The sequence below is a fragment of the Manis javanica genome, chromosome 1, assembly GCF_040802235.1.
Source record: "Manis javanica isolate MJ-LG chromosome 1, MJ_LKY, whole genome shotgun sequence".
NCBI classification, from domain to species: Eukaryota; Metazoa; Chordata; class Mammalia; order Pholidota; family Manidae; genus Manis; species Manis javanica.
Window position 1 is genome coordinate 236,528,660 of NC_133156.1, and position 18,910 is coordinate 236,547,569.

At 42.9% G+C, this 18,910-nt stretch overlaps 1 protein-coding gene and 1 long non-coding RNA gene across 8 annotated transcripts in view; one reads left to right on the forward strand and one right to left on the reverse strand.

Annotated features, from left to right (window-relative positions):
* Positions 1 to 1,880: 1,880 nt before the first annotated feature.
* ID2 (inhibitor of DNA binding 2) lies at positions 1,881 to 18,651 on the reverse strand. 2 transcript variants are annotated; one of them, XM_017641157.3, is made up of 3 exons: positions 18,161 to 18,651; positions 17,782 to 17,845; positions 1,881 to 3,562 (listed from the first exon to the last, which is right to left on the reverse strand). In XM_017641157.3, the coding sequence occupies exons 1-2, from the start codon at positions 18,506 to 18,508 to the stop codon at positions 17,789 to 17,791; spliced, it is 405 nt and encodes a 134-aa protein (XP_017496646.1). In that variant the 5' UTR covers positions 18,509 to 18,651; the 3' UTR covers positions 1,881 to 3,562; positions 17,782 to 17,788. The 2 variants fall into 2 exon arrangements, with proteins under 2 accessions (XP_017496646.1, XP_017496645.1); XM_017641156.3 differs by lacking the exon at positions 1,881 to 3,562 and adding an exon at positions 16,247 to 17,006.
* LOC118973920 (uncharacterized) overlaps positions 18,607 to 18,910 on the forward strand; it is a 63,393-nt gene continuing 63,089 nt past the window's right edge. For all 6 annotated transcript variants that reach the window (XR_012122903.1, XR_005063448.2, XR_005063451.2 and 3 more), the window contains exon 1: positions 18,607 to 18,745. This is a non-coding gene — a long non-coding RNA (uncharacterized lncRNA). The remainder of the gene's footprint in view (positions 18,746 to 18,910) is intronic.

Below are 18,910 nucleotides of genomic sequence, written 5' to 3' on the forward strand. Positions count from 1 at the left end.
TCATTCCAGTCCGCACGCAAATGCACATGAGGCCTCCAGAAATGCAGAGGTCGTTTGCTGCTCAGTAGTGGTGACTGACCTGTCACTCACAGTATCCAGTTCCAGGGACCTTCCCTGGCCATTCAAGGCCCTTCAGAACACGGCCCCTATTTACTCTGTGAAAATTGATTGCTAAGCTAAAGTTGTCCACTGACATGATTTCCCCAAATATTACAAAGATCTCTGGGAGATTAAATTCACAGATGGTTCTTATTTTTGTGACTTTGTCCCCCTACTCCGTCTCATGCCCAGATGCATGCTCTTCTCTTCCCCACGTGCTGAAGTGCTTTCCTTCCCAGCACAGTATCTTCTACTGAAATGCAATTCTTGGGCTATCTTTTAAGGCTTGGAAACTTACCACAACCTGAGGGAGTGTCCGTTTGTATCTTAGGCCATAGCCACAGCCACTTACAAGGTATTGGGCCAAGGGCTAAACTTGAACTTGGCGGGTAGCAAGTTAATAGAGTTTATTACTGAAAGAGCTGCAACAAGTTGAAAAATAATTGAACCTTAAATATTTTAGGTAAATTTAATGAATGGTAAGTGATTATAAATGTTATTGTATAACTTAGGGTAACAGAAATGTCCTGAGTTTAGCAACACATAGAAGCATAAGAGACCTTCTCCAAAGAGACCTTAAAAGATTCAAGTCTAACGCCCTTATTTTATAAGTTAAATAATCAGACTCAGAGTGTTTCCAGCATGTTTGTAAGTTGTTGACTTGAAGCAGCATTAATCTCAACATTGTCTAAATTAATCTTGTTCTAGCAGCCTTAACAAATAGAAGAATGTATGATTATGTATTGGCTTAAAGGAATTGACCATTATTTGGAGCAAAGAATATCAAGATTATATGAAGTCAAATTTTCATGCAAAATATAAATACATAAAAAGGGATTTTCTTGGAATGAAATGACATCAGAAGTGAAAGTGCAACCTTGAAAATTAAGCAAGTATGGAAGATACTGATGGAAGAAGTGAACAGTCGGTGATCCTCGCAATGTGGCAAGTCCTGGGAGAAGAGGTCACTTTTGAGAGTGAATCGTGCTGAAGGATAACTCGAACCCAAGGTAAGACTTAAAAATCTGTACCAGGAATTCGAGTGACAAGTGGAAAAATCTAAGGCTTAGCATTTGTTCTTTCCAAGGAAACTGGACAAAAATAGCATGGGTTTGAAGAAAACAGTAATGGGTGATGAAAGGTGGCATTTTCTCTGTGACTCAGAAACAAAACATCAAAGTTTGCCCTGGAAAATTACCACATTCCCGATATCCCCAAAAGCACACATGTCGAAATCACAAAGAGCATGTTGCTTTGTCCTTGTGCCATCTGCAGGACGGTTCAAAGTGGAGATCAAGAGGGCATCATTCTCGTCACGTGCTCAGACCAAAGGGCCACAGGGTGCTTCGCTACACGGAGGTTGGATGGGGTCTGCCGGCCTTACCACGTCCAAGGCCCAGTTGAAAGGGGACTTTCTGAGAGGCAGTTTCTGGCCAAAATGCGATACCAGAGTTTTCATTTAGTTCACCCTCTCCCTTGGGGTGTTCTGTGGAAGGCTGGTTATTCAGATGTTAGCAGGGTTTTACACAAAAAGCCAGATTTGTGGTCCAATGAGTTTAGAAAATCCAAACAGATTTCTTTGTTATATTATTTATTAGAACTTTTGATACATATCTTGAAATTCTGAGAAGAGAAAAAGGTATGCAATCTCTTCCACATATATCTTACCTGGAACCCTTTTTCCTTGAGCAATGTGTAGGATACGACTCCAGAACATCCTGTAAAGGGCTTTGCTTAATTAAGGCCTTTCTTCTAAATGTCTTTTAGAAACTTTTAGCAAATCTATCAGTGAGCCTATTCAAGAAACTCTTGATGTTCCTATTAAAATGATTTCCAGAACAGAGCCCCCCAAGACTCATCTTTAGAGTGTAAGACACTCATCTGGGAGTCTAAACGCTGGCACCTTCTGTCAGCTAGTCGCTCCAGTATCAGGTCAGGATGGGAGAGTGGTCATGTGCCTCTCTTTCCTCTCCATTCCGACATATCACCCTGTAAGGGCAGAGCGCCAAAAGGGAGCTGACAGCAGGGGGAGGGCTCGGCAAGTCTCCTAGTCTGGAAAGCCCAGGGAGGCATGGTCTGGGACTCAGCAGAGACACGAGCCTTCCGGGGCTGCTGGCCCAGGGGCCCTGAAGAGAAGACTGCTCAGTGCAGGGCCCCCAGAGGCAGAGGTGCAGGTGGGGTGAAAGATGGAAGGTTGACTGAAAGACCTTATCCTGCCATCTAAGGCAGGCCCATTCCCTTTGGTCTCCCGGAACATTTTCTAGGGAAGTAGTCAAGTCAAGAGATTTCCAATTCTTTGCTACCAATAAAATGCAATCAAGTTGTCATGGGATGGAATACTAAAAGTTTGATAATGAATCTCTGCAGTTTCTAGCATATAACTTGGAAGAAGTTTAAAGAATCAGTGACATTGCTTTATCAAAATGGCTTCCAATTCCACCTACTTATTTATGTGAGTGAGGTTTCTTGGCACTTAAACCTATACAAATAAAAGTTCAGGGATTAAAATTCAGGCTGAACTCTGGTTCATTCTATACAGAAGTGATATTCATCCACAGACACTTAAAATAATTGGAAACCAGTCTCACCCATCTCACTAAGAGAATTATTGTCTATAAAATATTAACGTTTATAAAATGTTTCAAGTGTTGAAGGATAATTTGTGATAACTAGAAACAAAAACATTCATAATTTCAATACATATGTGCATATATATATATTCTTTTTGTAGGAAGGCATAATAGGGTGATAAATGATTCTTAAATGCAAACATATTACATTTTATTACAAGAATAAAATTTTGTGCGGGAGTGGAATAGAAACTCTAGTTCAGTGAGAAAAAGAAACAGTGTGAAAATTTCTTCTCTCAAAGAAGAAATGGTTCTTGTATCTTATTAAATATGGGTGATCATGGCTATCAAATTGCACTGATATTCCAGTGAATTAATTTAAGATAATAATGTAACAATTTTGTGTGAAATTCTATTTTGCAGCCATTTAAACATGTAACACAAATTTTAGATGGCATCTTAAAAATGTGTGAGTAGATATATGGTTTTTCAAAATCCTCTCAGGAGATTATACAAACAAAAATATTTGAAGGTTACAACTGTTAAACCGTGTGCTACCTTACCTTTTGAACATGTGCAGGTTATCAATTGCTATGCAAGAAATCACCTCAAACCGAATGGTATTAAACAACTACAAATATATATATATATATCTTAAATAAGTATCTTTCTTATAGTCCTGGGGTTGACTGGGCTCAGCCAGGTGTTGTTCTTCAGGGTCTTGCATGCAGTTGTGGTCAGATGGTGGGGGGCGCTGACGGCATCTCAAAGTCTTTGCAAGTCCGATGGGTGACCTTGGCATGGCAACTGTTGGTGGCAACCCGTACACATGGTCTCTCTCTGCAGCTTGGGCTTCCTCATAAAATGGCAGCTCTATACCAAGAGTGAATGTCCTGAGATAGAGAGGGAGAGAACCAGACAGAAGTTGTATCACCTTTTATGACTGAGCCTTGGAATTCAGTGTCCCTTCTGCTGCACTCACATAGTCCAGCCCAGGTTCAGAGTCTGGAGACAGCCTCCACAGCTTGTCCTCAGAGTGGCAATGTTCTAGAAGAGCATGTGGGACCAGAAATATTTCTGTAGGCATTTTTAGAAAATCCAAATGGCCACAGATCACTACAGGGATAAGGAAAATGGACACTGTCCTATGATACCATGGTGGCAGAAAATGACGAAGATGTAGGAGAGTAACTCTGCTGGCATCCCAGCCTGACCTTAGAGAACCATTTATCTAGGGCAGGAGAAGAATGACAGACAGCACGGGGAGCTGAAAGGGTCCCTCACTCGGCTTCTGGCGAGACTAAGACGAGCCAGTGCAAGGGCTTGTCCCCAGTCCCCTGGGCGTGACTGCATCAAGGGCAAGGTGCCCTCCTCTCTGCAGGCTTCACCTCAGCCCTGGGTTCCTCCACACAGGTCCGTGAGGTCAGTGTGGGGCAAGAGACTGTCTGGGTTGAAAATATTTGAAATCAAGTAGGTATTTTTCTCTCAGCATTGAAGCCTTCAAGGTACTTTTGGTATGTAATCACTGCCATTTTTTTCCCAGAATGATTTTTACTTGGAAAATGTCAGTTAAAATTTACACCCTTACTATAGTGAAAAAGATGTAAAAAATAGAAATGGCTTTCTTTTCAGACACTGTCACCATCTCTCTCTTGCATATGGCTTCCAATAAGAGTTTTTTTTTCTTCCCCTTCTATTTCACTGATTTGGCTTTGAAATCTCAGAAAACTTGGGCCTTTGCCTATAACTAAGAATGTAAAGTTCTTACACAGAAAATGTTGAAATATATAAAAATCTTCGATATATACTATTTTCAGATTGCATATCAACATAACATTTAGGATTGAAGTCCCTTGTCTTTACTATCTAGATGCTACATAAAAGCTATCAACTTCCCATGTATGTATGTGTGGAAATGGCCCAAAGGTCACTTTCAACATTTCCGTAACTTTGGTTCCTTTATCTACTTTGACCAATCCCTTGGGCTTGAATAGTATCACTCTGAGTGGTGAGATTGGAGAATACTATCAATTGTGTATTATATGTTTCCAGTAATTAAAATATTTCCCCCAGACAAGCTGCATACATACAGCTGGGCAGGAGGGAGGGAAGGACTCCTGAATTTTAACCTCAGCTGTTGTATCTTGTCACTCGATTTATTATTAGAATAATCATTTCAAGTCCAAAAATCTTTAATAGTATGGTTATCTATCTATCTATCTATCTATCTATCTATCTATCTATCTATCTATCTATCTATCTATCTATCTATCATTGTCTGTCTGTCTGTCTGTCTAGTCTCCCAGACATGTCAAAATGATTCCTGCCATTTTAGAAGTGGAAATGTTACTTACCACAGTTGAAGGTTCTTCTTATAGCCAGGTATTTAATCAGCTGGGAATAATATTTAGGAAAAGTAAAATGATCTAATGAATTATGATGTTCTGTGATAACTGGTTACTTATCATGCTATTCTTTTCTTAGTTAAAAAAAAATCAAGTTAATTGTGGTCTAGTTAATAAGTTCAAAATATATTGGCTCTAACTAAAAAAAAACATCTGTAAACCAGTGACATCTAGATATCTCAGCAGCTGGAGGAAACGCCAGCATAATTCCTGAACTGAGTTTTAGTGACAAAGCAAGATATGCCTGGAGGAGTTGCATGGCCACAATTATCCCTGCCATTCTACCCAATGTCTCCAGTGAGCTTCTGAAGTGGCGCCTGCAGCGGAAAGTCAGCTACTTTCTGCCTGTAGGACTGATGGGTTATTGTCCTGCTCAGATTATGGGGTCTCTTGATTTTTACCAGCAGCAAAGGAGTCAGGACACCCGGCTTGCCCTGATCCCAGCCCACCCCACAACCCAAAGTTTTTCATAAAAAGACCTTGTGTCGCCAGTCCAAGATGATCCCAGATGGCTCCACCTCTGGTGGTCACACCCACACCCTATGGTCCCCTCCCATCAGACCAGGGTCGTCCTGTGTGACAGTGGTGGTATGTCACCTCTGAGATTAGGCTATACAAGACTGCAGCTTTGGGCTTAGACATTCTGTCTGCCTCACTCTGGGGAAAGCCAGCTGTCATATGATGAGCAGCCCTATGGAGAGGTCTATGTCCCAAGAAACTTAAGACCTCTGGTCAAGAGCAGGTGAGGAACAGAGGCCTGGCCTGCAACTATGTGAGTGAGTTTGAAAGTGGATTCTCCAGTGTGGCCAGGACTTGAGCCTGAACCACCCAGTTAAGCCACTCCCGGTGCCTGAGCCTCAGGAACCATGCAGGGCAATAAATATTTTTTGTCTTAAGCTAAGTTTTGGGATACTTTGTTGTGCAGCAATATAGAACTGGGACTAACTAAACTCTATTTTAAATCCTAGACTTGGTGAGCTGTGGGAGTTTCTCCTCTGAGCAGCACGGGTCTCCCATCAGACAGGAGAGGTTCAGGGGTGGAAGGCCTAATGGGCCAGTTAGGGTCCAACCAGGAGCTTCAGCAGAGAGAATGAAATTGTTAAGTAGGTAGAAAATGTTAACTAGGTAACTGAAAAAGTGGAAAAAGAGCTCTAAGGTATTATGAGTGTAGTGAGTGAAGAAGGATTTCCAGCTCTGGGCTGAGGACACAGCAGGCGTTGGAATGATTAACATTCAGAAGCTGTGAGGAGGGGATGCCCCTCCCCTGACTGGTGGTGGGCTCTCTGAGCTGGAGGACAGCCCTCTCTCACCTGCTATTGGCCATCTGAACCCAGAGGCCACCTGCCTACAGAGCCCACACTACTGGGCTTGGAGATGAGAGACAGTGACTAACTCAATTCCTGCCTCTCCTTGCAGCCTCCCAGCCTTGCCCTGCTTTATTTTTCTTCGTAGCTCTTATCATTTTCATATATAATAAAACTTACTTGTGTATGGTCTCTCTCTCACTGCTGGAGCTCAAGCTCTGCTGGGCTGGGGGCTTTGCCTGTCTGGTTGGCTGTGCCTACAGCCCTAGAACAATGTCTAGCACATAGTAGGCATCCAATGTTTGTAGAATCAACAAATTATAACTAAATGTAACCCCGTTGACACATCAGAGATTGTTCTTTGGAAGGAAGTGTCTCCTTGTTTAGCAGAAGCAGCTTACTAGGGGGGAGTATTTTTTCTCATAGAAATAGAACACCAGACAAAAATAATCAGCAGAACATGGCCTGCCCCATTATCGTGTGTCCTGATATGATTTGGACTTGCTCCTTCATCAAACGGAGTTTATGGGGCTAGTACCTGAAGGCACATACGTATTTTGGAATGATTCTCTGACATCATTGTCAGGTACAAACAAAACCAGGGCTTGACAAACTTGTACCAAAATACCTTTCCTAGTCAAGACATTCTAAGATTGGATTGACTCAACTAGTTTGGATTAAATTGAAATTTGAGATTTTTCACTCCCTTAAATATTTTACTTTGAGGATTAAATTTTCAGTTGACGTTTTTTTAATGAGCATTTTTTTCCCTGGGAGACTTTAGCAAAATCTGATAAAATTAGAACATTAAGAATGGCCTTTCGTTTTTCCTTGCTTGTGGTGCTTCGATAGGATTTTCAGAGACATAAAATGTTTGAAGGAATGTGTGAGTTTTAGAACTTTCTTCCAGGACTGATGGAACTTATTTAGAAGACTATATTTGTAAAATAAAATTCACAGCATTTACTCTAGGTGGAAACTTATTTAAAACTAAGATCATATTCTAAAAGGATGGCATAATCATGCACGTGGAAATGTACATACTGTTCTCTTCTGCTTGTGACAGTGGGGAGATGAGGAAAGGACAAGAGAACATTTCTAGACCTTGTAGAGTTTGTCTTTGCTGCCAAATGGTGACACCCATAATGGGCGTCCTTGTGTACCCAGAGCAGCGTCTTGTCTCAGCGGGTGCAAAGGCAGCTGAGCCAGGTAAGAAAGGAGGTTTCAGTTGTTCTCCATCGCGGAAAATCTTGAGGACAAGAACAGAATACCAGGCAACATGGCAGGAGGCAGAACCTGCGAGAAAGCTTCCCAGGCAGTCTACATGCCAGGGTAGACACAGCACTGTTTTTTTCTAACCTACTTATCGTGAACATTTCCAAACACAAAGAATGGCCATGAGCCTGTCCCTGGGCTGACACAGCAGCATTTTGCTGTGCCTGTATCATCCGTCCTTGCCCCCTTTGACTTCTTCTGGAGTGTTTTGAAGCAAACACTAGACATCATGTCTCACCACCTGTAAATACTTCATTATGCATCTTAAAAAGCAGGGTCGTTTTCCTATGTAACACAATACTAACTTCATATCTAACAGAACTAATTCTTCAGAAGTATCCAGTTCTCAATCCAATTTCTCCAGCTGTAAGCTGATTGTCCTTTCGGAGTTTAGCAGTCCAAACAAGGCCCATTCATTGTTTTTGGCTGGTACATTTCTTATGTCCCTTTAAGTTGTCTTAATGAAGGACAGCTCTCTCCCCACCCCCACCCCCCTGGCATGTTGGCAAAGCTGGGTCAGTTGTCCTGTAGAAAGTCCCCATGCTGGGCTTGTCCGACTGCTTCTGTGGGGTGTCATTTTGCTTCCTCTCATCTGTTCCCCATAGACAAGAAGTTTGATCTAAAGGCTTTATGTTAGTTCATATTGGGTTGTGACAATTCTTTTTCCTAAAATACTGCACGAGTGATGCTGTGACTGCTGATTGTAGCACACTTAGTAGGTGACACCTAATAGCTGTCCTGAATTTTAGTGAGAAGTAAATTATTTTCTTAAAAAGAACCTGATCATTTCATTTTAACATTCCCCATCGACCTTCCACCTAATGGTTCTGCTAAATTCTGCTCAACCTCAATGGTTGACTGAGTCAGTAACTACCTTAGTAATCGTATAGGTGCTACTACATTTGTCATCACATTCGTTGTTATGTTTGGGACTGCAAATGGGGGCTTTCTGATTTTGTCTTTCTCGTGCAGTTATCTGAAATACAGCTCTACTGGAAAGGCAGAATAAATGTTTTATTATTTCCTTTTGCTTATCCATTTTTTTGAATGATTTGATGCCCTAGAAACCTCCACTGGGATCCAGAGTTTAGTTTTATTTTTTGTCTCTTTCTTTTTACTTTTACTTGCTGTCCCAGCCTAGGAATCAGCCCTTTCTCCAAAGAACTCTGGTTCCTTTCAGTGGCTAACGGTGCTAGAGAATACAGACTGGTAGAAGGTGCTGATTCCTGCCACTTTGCTGCGAGGCATTTTCAGTGGAAAGCTGGGGCAAAAAAATTTTTTAGAGGAAAAAATGAGTCTAAATGGACATTTTCAGTTCAAATATAAGATTTCTGGGCTTTTACTTATTTAACTTTATATATGTACCTCATTTCTCTTACACTGAAATCTTAGTTCCTAGTAACATTATAATTACTTCTTTACTTATCTTACACTATACATTTAATAGCTTAACTATAACAATGTTGATACTATTACCAATAGTATGGCAACTAAATGAAGTTTATGATTTCGTTGTAGTTCTTTGTCCTTAGAACGTAACCACCGGGAATGTATAATCAAGCTACTGTGTTCTACAGTCAACTGGGGCAATTCTTTTCTCTGTGTGGGTATGTCATCAACATAGAATTAGATGAATTTGTTTCCATTATTTAAAAAATTTATATGTGGCTGTTTTAATTTTTAAAAAACATTTACATATCCCAAGTCAAAGCAATATAACAAGATAATTCAGAAGCATCATGTTTACATCATCTTCTCCCCTTTCTGTGCCTCCCTCATTGACAACCATTTTAAGTGATTTTTGGTCTAGTCTCTCACTTCTCTGGAAACATAAACAAATGTGAATCTCTATGTGTATTTTACACTTTCCTTCTGACACAAATGTTGGCCTGCCACTCGCACTGCTCTGCTAACCTCTCCGCTTGACATTACATCTTGGAAGCCCACATCGCACCTATAGCGCTTCCTCCCCGCAGTGTACTGTCCTACGGATTTTCTAGTCCCTCACTGATGGACATTTACTGATGGGTTGTTTATAATCGTTTTTTTTTTACTATTAAAAATAATGCCAAATAGATTAACTTGGAGAAAATCGTTCCATCTTTTGCCAGTGTAACTTTGCGATAGACTCCTAGGAGTGGGAGCTGGGTGAGGAGGAAATACACGTTTTGCTAGATGCTGTCCAATTTGTCTGCATACAGGCTGGGCTATTTTATCATGAACAATGTACAAGCTTGTCTCCCCCCAAGTCTTGTCAACAGCATATATTGTTGCTTGTGGACTTTTGTTCATCTGCTGGGTGAGAATCAGTATCTCACATGGTTTCCATTTACACTTTTCTTCTTCCGAATGAAACTAGCCATCTTTTTGTATGTTTAAAGGCCATTGTTTTACTTTACCTGTGAATTCTTTGCCTTGTGTTGTTGAACTTATTCTTCCCAGTTTTTAGGATATATGTGTGTGGCCTATCAGCGCAACTGAAGGCTTGTCTAACATTTAGACCTGTCGGATGTTAAAGAGTCAGTGGTAGCCTCTGTGATGCACTCCCCTCTATCGCCAAAACCTTCAGTTACATCAGCCTGCATGTTGGACCTCTCCCTCTATCCTGTCTCCTCCTTTGATTTTGTATATAGGATCTCTGTATCTCTCGGGGCTATTCTCTGGGTTATTTCCTCAGATCTGTCTCCCACTTCATGAATTTTCTCTCTAGTAGCTTAGAAACATTTTTTATTGTAGTGAAATACACATAACATAAAACTTACCTACCCTCTTAACTATTCCTAAGTGTGCAGTTCAGCGGCACTAAGTGCACTCACACTGCTGGGCAACCGCCCCCCCCTCCCCCCCAGAGCTCTCTTCATCTTTGCGCCTCTGCGTCTTTACACCAATGACAGTGCCTCCTTCTTCCCTTCTCCCCGCAGGCCCTGGCAGCCACCCTTTTACTTTTCGATTTTGACTACGCCAAGCACTGCACCTAAGTGCAATCAGTCAGTACTTGTCTTCCTATATTTTACTTAGCAGAATGTCTTCCAGGTTCACCCATGTTGTAGCATATGTCAAATCTTCTCTTCTTTTTAAGACTGAATAATGTTCCATTGTATGTATATGCTATATTTTGTTTATCCATTCATCTGTTGGAGGATACATGCTTCCTTATTTTAGCTTCCATTTTTAGCTATTGTGAATAATTCTGCTGTGGATATGGGCACACAAATATCTCTTTGAGGCCCTGTTTCAATGTTTTTGGGTATACACCTGAAAGTAGAATTTTAGGAGATTCGGTAATTCTATTTTTTAATTTTTTGAGGAGCTGCCTTTAATATTTTCCACAGGAAATTGCATGAATTTCCACAATTCATGAGCATGGGATGTATTTTCCACTGTATTATTTCACATTCTCACTAACAATGTGCCGAGTTCCAACTTCTCCACATCCTCCCCAAAAGTTACTATTTTCTGCTTCTTGTTAATAGCCATCCTAATGGGTGTGAGGTGGTATCTCACTGTGGTTTTGATTTGCATTTCCCTAGTGATGTAGATCATATTTTCATGTTTTATTAGCCATTCCTAAATTTTCTTTGGAGAGATGTCTATTCCAGTCCTTTGCCCATCTTTGAATTCGGTTGTTAGGTTTTTTTGATTGAATTTTAGGAGTTCTCTCTATATTCTGGATATTAATCCCTTATTGGATGTATTTTCTCCCATTTGTAGGTTGCCTTTTTACTTTGTTGATAGTATCTGTTGATGCACAAAATTTTAGATTTTCATAAAATCAAGCTTGTCTATTTTTATTTTTGTTGTCTATGCCTCTGGTGTCATATTCAAGAAATCATTGCCAAACGTCATGAAGTTCAGGCCATGTTTTCTTCTAAGAGTTTTAGAGTTTTAACTCTTACATTTAGGTCTTTGGTGTAATTTGAATTAATTTTTGTATATGGTGTTAGGGAAGGGTCCACCTTAATTCTATTGCATGTGACTAGTTTTCCCAGTGCCATTTGTTAAAAAGAGTATCATTTCTTTATCAAATGGTCTTGGTATACTTGTTAAAAATCATTTGAGCATTGAATCCCCTATACAGAATTTTATTGTTGTTAACAACCATTTGATCAATAAATATGAGAGATGCCCTCTCAAAAAAAAAAAAAAATTCAGCAGTGAAAAAAAAAAATCATTTGACCACATATGTGAAGGTTTAGTTTTAGGGTTCTATAGTGTACTCCACTGGACATTATATTTGTCCTTATACTGACACCACACTGTTTTGATTACTGTAGCTTTATAGTAATTTTTGAAATCAAGAACCATAAGCTCTCCAACTTTGTTCTTCAAGATTGTTTTAGCTATTCAGGGTGCCTTAGGTGTCATGTGAATTTCAAGATGTGTTTTTCTGCAAAAGAAATCATTAGGATTTTGACAGGGATTGCATTGAATCTGTAGATTGCTTTGTATGGTATCAATATTTTAACAATATTAAGTTCTCCAATTCATGAGTGCGGGATGTCCTTCCATTAATTATGTCTGAATTTCTTTCAGTAATGCTTTGTAGTTTTCAATATAAAAGTCTTTTACTTCCTTGGTTAATTCCTAAGTATTTTATTATTTTTGTAGCTGTTGTAAATGGAATTATTTTCTTAATTTTCTTTCAGATTGTTCATTGTTAGTGCATAGAAATGATTTAGTAGTTTTTATTCTGGGTTTTAACCTTTTCACTGAGTTTTCAATCTCAATAACTGTATCTTGTGATTTTCTTGTTTTCAGTTAGTTCCTTCATATTTTAAATCATTTTAGTTATCCTTACTTCACAGCCTTTATAGTTATTTGGTTTTAATCTTTCTCTTCATTGTATCTACTGATATTTTCTCTCCTGGTAGATTGTTTTCCAGAGGTTTAAAAATGTTTCAAATTGTTAAGCTAACTTTCACCAACCCATTACACGTGAGAATTTTGTATAGTAGGTGTTGAGGACTTCTCTGTCCAGAGAAGTTCTGTATCTGCTACTGCCAAATGCCCAGGGGCATCACTAGCCAGGAACCTATTTTATGTTAATTTATCGGCCTTAAAATTTTTCAGACTAACCTAGTAATATCTAGCTGAGCCTCCAGTGCCCATGCAGGCAGACCCATGGCTATGAATTTTCAAGGGAGCTGTTTCTTTCCTACCCTGAGCTGAGGCTGACAGACAGGACTCTTTATGATCTTCCTGGGCAGTGAGGTTTTTTTTTTTCTAGTTTATACTTTGAGACACAGGCTTTCAAAGCTCCTGCATGGTGGTCTCACTTCCAGTGTCTGGCTTCACCATTGTCAAATGTCAAAATGTGTCTCCAATTCCTGTTGGGCCAATACCCCTAATTTACTGAGAAAGGCACCCTCACCCACATTGCTGCAGAGCATGCATGCCCCCGCCGGTTGTCAGTCCCTGCCTGGGTCCTCTGTAGAGTTCCCTGGCATTCTCGCAGTCCTGGGTGGGCACGCCCTGTAGCACTTCAGTACCTGCACCAAGCAAAATACCCACTCTTACGCTTCTCAACAAACCCTGCTGCCTCTGCCTTAGATTGTCTTTATGAGGAAATACACGTTCAGAGCCTCAGCAGAACCAGCATCCAGGATGACACTGAGCCTGGCGCACCCTTCCAGGAGCAGAGCATGCCAGGCAGTGGAAGGGTGTGGGGTGCGTCAGGCTGAAAGGGATTCGGGAAGTCCTGTAGCCATGCACCCACATAGTGGCGAGCCCTATAAATTATTATCCTGGAATTTTTTTTAAAAGCTCCATGAAACAGCCTTTTATTGACAAGAATGCTATTTCCTATTAAATCCCACATCTTTGTCCTCAGAAGCCCCTTCTCCACTCCAGGAAAAGGCTGAACCACCATGTGCTCCGGTCACTCACACCACATCTCTTGAGTCCAGTTTCTGTAGAATGGAGAGACCACATGTTTGCCTAGCTCTGAGGACTTATCCATGGCTTTGGTAACTGAAATTAAATGTAAACTGACCTGCACATTTATTGTTTGAGGTTAGTTTGACCTGGATTCCAAAACCAGATAAAGATAGTGCAAGAAGAGAAACCACAGCTCCATTTCATTCTCAGAAATTCCAAATAAAATATTGGCTGTCAGATTGTAAGAGTGCATATAAAAAGTAGTAATACATCATGTTCAAGTAAGGATTTACTGCAGAAACACAAGGCTAGTTCACATTAGAAAAATCATTGTACTACTCTGGAAAAAAATCAATTATTCTATCAGCAGTAAATTTATCAACATGAGTAAAACTATTAAACCAAATTCACCCCCAAATTATTTAAAATTAAAAAAAAAATCTCCACCTAACAATTGAAGGGTTCTTCCTAAATTAGATAAAAACTATGTTACAACAAAATCCGAGAGTCAGGTCATGCATAATAGAGAAGGTTTGACCCATTCTCATGAAATTCTGGATTAAGGGAAGGGTGTCTGCTCCCACCCCTTACTCCTTTAACAGAACTTTGGAGGTCCTCATTAACGTTATTTAAGCAGTTTGGAAAAATGAAATATAATTAAAAACCTTGAGGTAAGACAAGGGGAAAGGTTCTGGCCTTAATTTTATCTCAAAATTCTTTTTTTCTTGTTGTTGTTGCAATCCAGTTATAATCTCTTTGAGGCCAGGGATCATGTCTGATACTTGTATTAAAATCCAGAACAGCACCTGAGAGTAGAGTTGGTGGTAGATACTATGTAGCAAAAGGCGATTATAAGTTATGTAGCAAAGGCGAAATAAGGATCACCTGTGGAAACGACTGTAAACATGCTAGAGAAGTAATCTGTCATGGAATCAGGGCTTATTTTCAAAAGGTTCTCTCTCCCTGCCGTTCCCCTCTCCAGTGCAGCAGCTGAAAGCTCGCCCTTCGGCTCCTAGTGCCCAAGCCTCCCGGCACAAGAGGACCTCGCTCATGAGTCACTGCCTTCCTCCCTCCGGCCAGCAGGTGGCGCCCGGCCTCCACCGGCCGGACAGGCAAGGGCACCCTGCCTCCGCAGGTGCCGCTTTTCCTGGACGGGGCAGCACTCTGGGGCGTCATCCGAACGTTGCAAACAGTCCCCGGCCCCCAGAGGCTGTGTAGGTGCTCGAAAGGGCCCACCCCGGCCGCACGGCTTCCCGGGAAAGCCAAGGAGCCCTTGCATATGACCGTCCCCGTCCGGGCAGATGCCCTGGCCCAGCCGAGCTGAGCACAATCGTAGCCACAGCGCGTCTGCGCCCCCGCCGGCGCTCCCCCGGAGGAAAGGACCTGTCCTGCACTTCCCGCCCTCGCCGCGCCGGGTCCCAGCAGTCGATAGGCGTCCGGACGTCAGGCGACAGGTCCGAAGGGTGGTCTGCGTCGGGATGACCCGCTCCAGCCGGGTGCCTCTTGCTAGAGCCTGCTTCTCCGGTGTATGGTTATCAACAACGACGACGGCCCTAGGTCCTGCGCCCAGCGCAAAGAACGTGCCCACCTCTGAGCACAGAAGCCACCCAGGCCACCCTACGACCCCCGCCCCGGTGAAGGAGGGTCTCGAGCTAGCCGGACGCAGGATCGGCAAGGTTTGGCCAAGCCGACCTCACCTCTCCACCCAGCCCGCTGAGCGGTGCTGGATTGATTCTGCGTCGGGGCTGGAAGTGCTGCCACCGCCGGGGCAGACTCGGAGACACCACCCAAACACCTGCTCCGTGGGCCTGAGAGCAGGCCCCAGGTGAGATGGCCACCCTCCCCCGCCTTCCCCAGTTCCGGCCACCTCAGGCCAGCCTTCCAGAACCTCCCACCCCAGGTCCCTCACACCTAGAGTGGTTGCTTTTGAAAGTATATGTGCATATACATTTTAGACACGACTTTATACTATGTATTTTAAAGTCCATATTTTGCCACCGGAGGGCTGCTAAGGAAATAGCTTGCTGATACTTTCCCTGTGACTTGAAAGGCTTTTCTCCTTTCCCTCCCCCTTTTCCTTTCCCGGGGCAGCCCATGGGAGCAGTCAAGGGTGAAGGGCAATTTAATAGCCACCTGCCTTGGAAAGTGGGCCCAGTCCAAACCCTGGCTCTGAGAGCCTGGGTGAACTACAGGTGGGGGTACAGGCCAATCGCTCAAGCCCCACTACAGCTTCATTCCCAGGGGTAAGCAGTCACCCCGAGGCGCCTTTTTGCCCTGCCCCTAAATCTTAATCATGTTTGGAATTCTATGGAGCCTTTTCTTTTCTGATTAACAAGCATTTCATTTACTCCAAGTGTGTTGTAACACTTACCCAGATGGGTAATGAAAAAACCTTCCAACTCCAGACTCCACATTTATTTTGAAGGTCTCTCAGGAGCCACAGCAACTCCTTAGTTTGAAACTCAGCCCCAAGACACAGAACTAATTTTTCCCTGAGGAACTAAGATTGTTTATAGCCTCCCCAGTCCCCCTCAGGTCTCCTAAGAAGCTAGAAGCAGCCCTTTGCCCCCTAGCCCTGACCACATATCTGGTGAGTTCCTTTGCACACAAATTCCAAGGCTTAGCGGGTGGTGGAAGGGATGAAGAAGGGGTTGAATTAAATGGCAGGAGAGATTACGAGAGAGAGAAATCTTAAAAATCATTCAGAATTCAGGTATTGACTTCAGACATGTTTTATTATAATCTTAAACAGTCTACATAAATTTGAACTTGTATTTATTTGGGTTCAGTTGTAACATCGCATAATAAAAATCAAAGCACTGGTCCTCTGAAATAAAGCAGGCAATCACCATTCAATAAACACACTTGATTTATTTTGTATAAAAGGCTTAAGTTTACAACTAAACTTTTATAAAAAGTTTAGCATGAGTAAGTACATCATTACACTTTGCAGAAATGTACATCTCTGCCACTATACAAGAAAACTCTAATTAAAGAGTTCACAAGGTTTCACTCAATATATATATATATATATATTTATATAAATATATACACAGCATTCAGTAGGCTTGCGTCAAAAAGGTAATTTCTGACCAAAAGACTTCATTTAAAGTAACTGAATACTGGATCCTTCTGGTATTCACGCTCCACCTTTGAAAAAAGGCAAAGTCTGCTTAAATTGGGCAATTCCTTGTGATTTTAACATTTTTCGCTCCCCATGCTGGGAATAGTATATAAAGAAAACCTTCCAACTGCAGAAAGGGCATTTTAAAAGTCTTTTTCATAAATAACTAATTTCACAGTCCAGGTCAGAGAACACACCCTGGGGAAGATGATCATTCCTAGCTTTCCTTCCATTTTTTAAAAAGGTCCATTCAGCTTGTCCTCCTTGTGAAATGGTTGAAAAGTAAGTTCAGCGCCTTAAAGATCCTGTGGATTTGTTGTTGTGCAAAGGGGAAAAAAAAAGTCATGAACACCTGCAAAAGATTGGGAGAGAGAGGCGTGTTCAGGAGAATGTAGCCTAAGGGCAGAGGCGGCAGACTGGCGCCAGGAGGGAGCCGCAGTTTGAACATTTAACCAAACACTCAGAGATTGGGCAAACCCTGGCGTCCAGATGCAACACACGCACTCGGCCTCGGCAGCGAAAATTAAACAGTAAAACAGCAGAGACTCAAGGGAAAAACTTCCCAACACAATCTCCTATTTGGATCTCCAACGGCAGCGCTCACAGGCGCCAGTCTGCTGCTTGTAACAATTATTTGATTGGAAACAGTCCTTTAGTTAACAGATAGGGAAGTCGGCATCCCACATCACAGGGGCTGAGCACAGGGTAGCAAAGCTTGACTAGCTGAATCCCGGAGGGCTACAGTTTTAGGGAAGGAGGATCCCAATGGAATTTGTAGCGATAAGGTTAATTATATGGAGGTTAGTACCTCATAGCACCGCAGTAATAGTAGAAACCAACCAGGGTATTACATGCGTGACAGAAGCCAATACACATTTTCCTCCGCTACCTTCATAGTAAGTAATCGGCTTTTTTTTTTTTTTTTTTTTGGAATCTTGAGTTAGAGAGGCTAGAAACCTCTTCGGGTCCTGTACGTGTAGACAATGTAACTCGCGCAATACATCAAGGTACACGTTCATTTACTAAACACTTTACAGATACTCAAGTACCCGCATATACAAATGGACAAACACACGCGCACACACACTCCAAGAGGCAGTTTATCAAAGGCACAAGCCAACACTCACCATTTCTTCAGCCACAGAGCGCTTTGCTGTCATTTGACATTAACTCAGAAGGGAATTCAGAAGCCTGCGAAAGAAAGGGAATAAAAGGCCCGGTGTTAGACAATCTTACAGAGAATGGGTCGCTTTCTCTTTTTAGAAAAGTAGAACAGCAAGTTTCATTAAACACGTCCATGCAACAATTCACTCAAAGATAGATGAATTAACGCGTCGGAACTTAGCAATTTCACGCACTACTCCATCTACAGATTTGTTCAAAACTAAAGTTAATGAGCTCAATCTGTAAATCACGACCTCAGCGTCTCGACAACAGGTCAGCTTCTGGCAGCCCAGGCGATCGCAGAGGTGCGCGGCCGCGGGCAAAGGCGGGAGGAGGTCTTACCTGCAAGGACAGGATGCTGATGTCCGTGTTCAGGGTGGTCAGCGGCGTCCTGGACGCCTGGCTCTGCCCGGGTCGCTGGTGGTGCAGGCTCACAATAGTGGGGTGCGAGTCCAGGGCGATCTGCAGGTCCAAGATGTAGTCTATGACGTGCTGCAGGATCTCCATCTTGCTCACCTTCTTGTTCTGGGGGATGCTGGGCACCAGCTCCTTCAGCTTAGAGTAGCAGTCGTTCATGTTGTACAGCAGGCTCATCGGGTCGTCCACCGGGGTCTTGCTCCGGGAGATGCCCAGGCTGTGGTCCGAAAGGCTGTTTTTCCTAACGGACCTCACTGGACTGAAGGCTTTCATGCTGACCACGGGGAAGGAGATTCCCGGAGGGAGCGAGCTGTCCTGGAGCTCAGGCCGCCGCCGCTGCCGCCGCCTGCGTAGCTTCCTACGCTCAGCACTGGGATCGGCTCAGAATGAAGCCGGGAGCTCGGCGGGGCGGCTTTTATCCGCACTAGCCGGGGCCACACGATCCGGTTTCCCTGCATTTCCATTGGTGGAAGGCGGCACGTCCATCAGACCGTACGGGCAGTCCTATTGGTGAGCGCGGGCGCGGGGCGAGCTCTCGGTCCTTCCGCGTTCGCAGCCAATCCTCGGGGGTTGGGCGGGGCGGGCGCCAGCCCAGCTGGGGTGGTAAATAGAGTACAGTAAGCGTGGGGCGCGCCGGGCGGACGCGAGCGGAGGGGTCGGGAGGGGAGCGGACCC